The following is a 4,094-nucleotide window of genomic DNA, read 5'->3' as shown; positions in this document are numbered from 1 at the left end:
CGTCATAGAGAGAACCGAAATTGATGTAAACAAAGAAGAACATGTATCCATCCGCGGTCTTCACGTTAATTGGAGAATGACTGGGGTACTTGCGAGCGCATGACAAGAGCCACGTGTGTTTGTCTAGGAACTGTCATTACCTCGCTCCCCACCCCTAAAGCCGGCCACAGACGAGCGATCCATCAGTCCAATTAGCCCGGTGCCGATCCAGAAACCTATCGTATGTGGGGAATCCTAAATGGATCGGCGTGGCTCGGCAGGCACAGCTGGATTTCCGCCCGATCCAAAGTCCACCGCGCCGAGCCACCGAGCCATCAATTGGACTTCCCGTGTGTGGGGAATCGCGGGTCCGATTGGACTCGAGCCATCTGTTGGCCTCACCGTGTGTGTGGAATCCCCGATCCAAGTTGCTGTCAGTATTGAAAGAGACTCCTTGTCGTCTGGTACTACTAGCGGGCGCGATTTCGTACTTGAGGTGATTGAGAGTTATCGCAACCATCCTTGCCTGTGGCAAGTGACTCATGCAGATTATCACGACAAAGTGAAACGCAATAACGCTCTTGACCGACTTGTGCAATTATTTAAAACGAAAGATCCTGAAGCGAACCGGGAAACGGTACTAAAGAAACTTGCTTCTATGCGGGTGTCGTACAACAAAGAGCTGAGGAAGGTAAGTGCCGCAATTATTATTATTATTATTATTATTATTATTATTATTATTATTATTATTCAATACTAAACGGTTGTGTATGGTAGTATCTGTGTGTATATATTGTTAACACATTTTCAACCGGCTACGTAATATAAAATAATGTTGTATTGAATTCCTCAATTGGTATATCTTACATTTGACTTTCAGGTAAAGGCATCTCAGACCACAGGGACAGAACCGTCTAGTGTACACGTTCCTAAACTCTGGTACTACGACCAACTGAGCTTCCTAAAAGATCAAGACATACCACGAAGAAGTCATTCGGTAATTTCGGTGTTGGATGATATGCCATTTGAGGAAGATGAGGTAAATTTACAATAAGTGACTATAGTTGAGTAATACATTTTATTTGTAACTTCTCATGTCAAACCATTCATAATCAACCACATCCCCAACATTAATTATTTTTAAACATTAAGTTCATAGAACTAAAACAGGTCTCCTGCACAAGAGGAAAACAAGTTAATGCACATATTATGTAAGTTTGTGATTAACATGGCATTTTATATTCTTTCATCTTGCCAAGGCACTTCACCATCACCGACGAAGTACTGTTTGAATAACTCTCGAACGAGCTTCGCAGATGCAGGTGCATTCCGCGATGTGGTAGTTTGTAGCGGCATCAGCGTCTCGGCTGGTGATATCCCTTCTTCAAATTCCATTTCCTCCATGGTATAAGTCGGGCAGGTTTTCCGAAGAAAATTGTGCAAGACGCAACACGTCAATACTACCACATCTATTCGATCCAACGATAAATTTATACTGCTATGAAAGATCCTGAAACGATTAGCCATGATTCCAAATATGTTTTCCACGATTCTCCTAGCTCTCGATAAACGGTAGTTGTAAATTTTGCGATCCCTTGTTAATGTTTTTTCACCATAGGGCTTCAAAAAATCGCTCCTCAAAGCAAACGCCCCATCTGTTGTAAACAAGATAAGGTTTACAAGAACACAACTTATTTATTTTGCTTCACACAGAATTCTACAGTATGTACAGGAATAAAACATAAAATTGTCTTGAAGCAAAGTAGATGATTAATCTTGAGAGAGTTTCTGTTTCTATACACTATGTACACTCTGAATGTATTTACACTCACTGCTATCTTGAAAAGATAGTTCTTGGGAAAGATATAGTTCGTGATAGTTGAAAACTATCATTTGCACTAGCATAGATTAGCTAAGAGAGTTCCTTCTACCTTGAAGTGTCTGAGTTCATAAGCTTGTACTAAATGAAAGCTATGTTCACAATTAGAGAATCTAACGTGTGCGTCGGAGCTTGAGTGAGCTTGGGGATGTGTGGCATACAACATCGGGGCTCGACATGGATGAAGGAACGGGAAAGTGGAGTAGTGACCTGAGGTGAAACCTCATACTACCAGAATTCCGTCCACCTGGTCGAGACACATTTTTAAGAGGAGTAGCCTCCGTGTTCGACGTTCAGTGTATTCTGGAGCAGGACACTGGGGAGAATCCTCATGAGTGACAGACAGGGAGCTCCTTATATACTGCACACGACGTAACAGACACGCGCACTGAAGACTGCGCGTCGAGTCTCGAATGATCCACGCTTGCGTGCGTGCGGCTGGCTGGCGCTGAGCGAAGAGAGCGGAGGACATACAACACCATCCCCAACGAAAACATATGGTAAACTAGTCACACTGCCAGAACAAGGCTCTGGATGAGGGATGTTGAGCCGGCCCGTGTTCAGTTTTTCAAAAAATTCAGTGGTTTTCAATGCTCCACCATGTGTTACCCGACCGTTAGTGCCAACTTCACACCAAATAAATACATAGTCGGCATTAGCGCATGCCACGAGTACAATGGAATGGAAATATTTGTAGTTCCAAAAATAAGATCCACTTCCAGGAGGGGGGACGATCCGAATGTGCTTCCCGTCGATCTCCCCAAAGCAGTGGGGGAACTACCATCTATCCTCAAATCGGCGGGCGATCGTTCTCCATTCTTCTTCAGTATGAGGCATCTGAAAAGGAAACATGAACAATAAAACATTACAATGTGATGAATAAAATATAACGTATATCATCAACTTTTGTATAAATGGATTATTACTGTAAGAATATATTTGTTTTGTATTTGTTATTTTTATTTCATGATTTATTTATGTATTTATTTATTTATTTATTTATTTATTTATTTATTTATTTATTTATTTCATTTCATTTTTTATTTCATTTTTCATTTCATTTTTTCCAGAGCAATGATGGAGATTCGGCAGATAATGATGATCACATGAGCACTGGGAGTCAATGTTCAGCATCATCCAGATCATCTCGTTCTTTCAAGCGACCCCTTCCAAGAGTGGATCAAGTTTTAGAGAAAATATCTAAACGAATGGACCAGCCTGTCACCATTCCCACACCAATTGAAAAAATAAGGCAACCTCATGATGCGTTTGGGGAAAATGTTGCCGAAAAAATGCGGTCCATTTCGGCTTCGATAACACCTATTTGCCAAAAACTCATAAATGACGCTATTTTTTATGCTGAAATGGGAGTGTTAAACGCCACTTCCAGAATCGTCACAGGTGAAGGGCGCCTGCCTGCCTCTTCCTCAGGAAGCCAGGACCCCATAATGAGAGCGTACTTCGATGCTGTAGAGCCGTATCCATAAATATTTCAACATCTCAAGTTTAAATCATACAATAAATTCTTCTGTAGACTTCTCGAATTAATAGAACTGTTGTTTCTTCTCCTTTGACCCGAGGTTTTTCATTTCATATTTTTCTTGCACAGATTTCGCTTCATAATTTTTGTAAATAAATAAATAGATAAATAAAAGTAAGTCTGCTATTGCTGTATTATTATTTAGAAAATCATTTACCCTGTACACTACTATATGACTGAACAAATACATTTTCATAGGCGTACATATATTTTTGCTACTGAATTAGAAATTAACTTTTACTTACCTTCATGCATCCTTGCAGACATCTTAGAATCGCTCTACACGTCTCTGGTATTATAGTTCCCAAAGCCTGAGGCGATATTGCAGTAACGAATTTCAGCTCGTCATAGGTACATCCAGATGCTAAGTAGCGGAGAGTAGCAGTCAGTCTCTCGTGAGGGCTAATAGCTTGTCTCATATTTGCATCCCTTTTCTCGATCATGGGCGTAACTATCTTCAGCAAGGTATGATAAGTTGTTTCATCCATTCTCAAGTAATTTCGCCAATCTGAAGGCTCGAGTGAAAGCTGATTCAACAGATTTACATGAGTAAATTTCCTTCTTTTAGCCAACCACTCCTTTTGCCCTTTGCTCCTCGGATTTCTTGTCTTTAACTTCATGCACACAACCACAGCAGCGGCTGCTAAGGTGATGAATTCTTCGTCCATGTTCAGAACGAGTGAACTTCACAAGCAG

The 4,094-nt window shown here is 40.9% G+C and overlaps 1 protein-coding gene across 1 annotated transcript; it reads left to right on the top strand.

The window, feature by feature from the left end:
* The first annotated feature begins 238 nt into the window (after positions 1 to 238).
* On the top strand, positions 239 to 3,345 carry LOC137500470 (uncharacterized). Its single transcript, XM_068227366.1, has 3 exons — positions 239 to 670; positions 860 to 1,018; positions 2,929 to 3,345. The coding sequence occupies exons 1-3, from the start codon at positions 239 to 241 to the stop codon at positions 3,343 to 3,345; spliced, it is 1,008 nt and encodes a 335-aa protein (XP_068083467.1).
* The last annotated feature ends 749 nt before the right edge of the window (positions 3,346 to 4,094 follow it).

Source organism: Anabrus simplex, chromosome 4, assembly GCF_040414725.1.
Source record: "Anabrus simplex isolate iqAnaSimp1 chromosome 4, ASM4041472v1, whole genome shotgun sequence".
NCBI classification, from domain to species: domain Eukaryota; kingdom Metazoa; phylum Arthropoda; class Insecta; order Orthoptera; family Tettigoniidae; genus Anabrus; species Anabrus simplex.
Note: the sequence above shows the minus strand (reverse complement) of the source record. Positions and strands in the feature narration are given on the sequence as shown.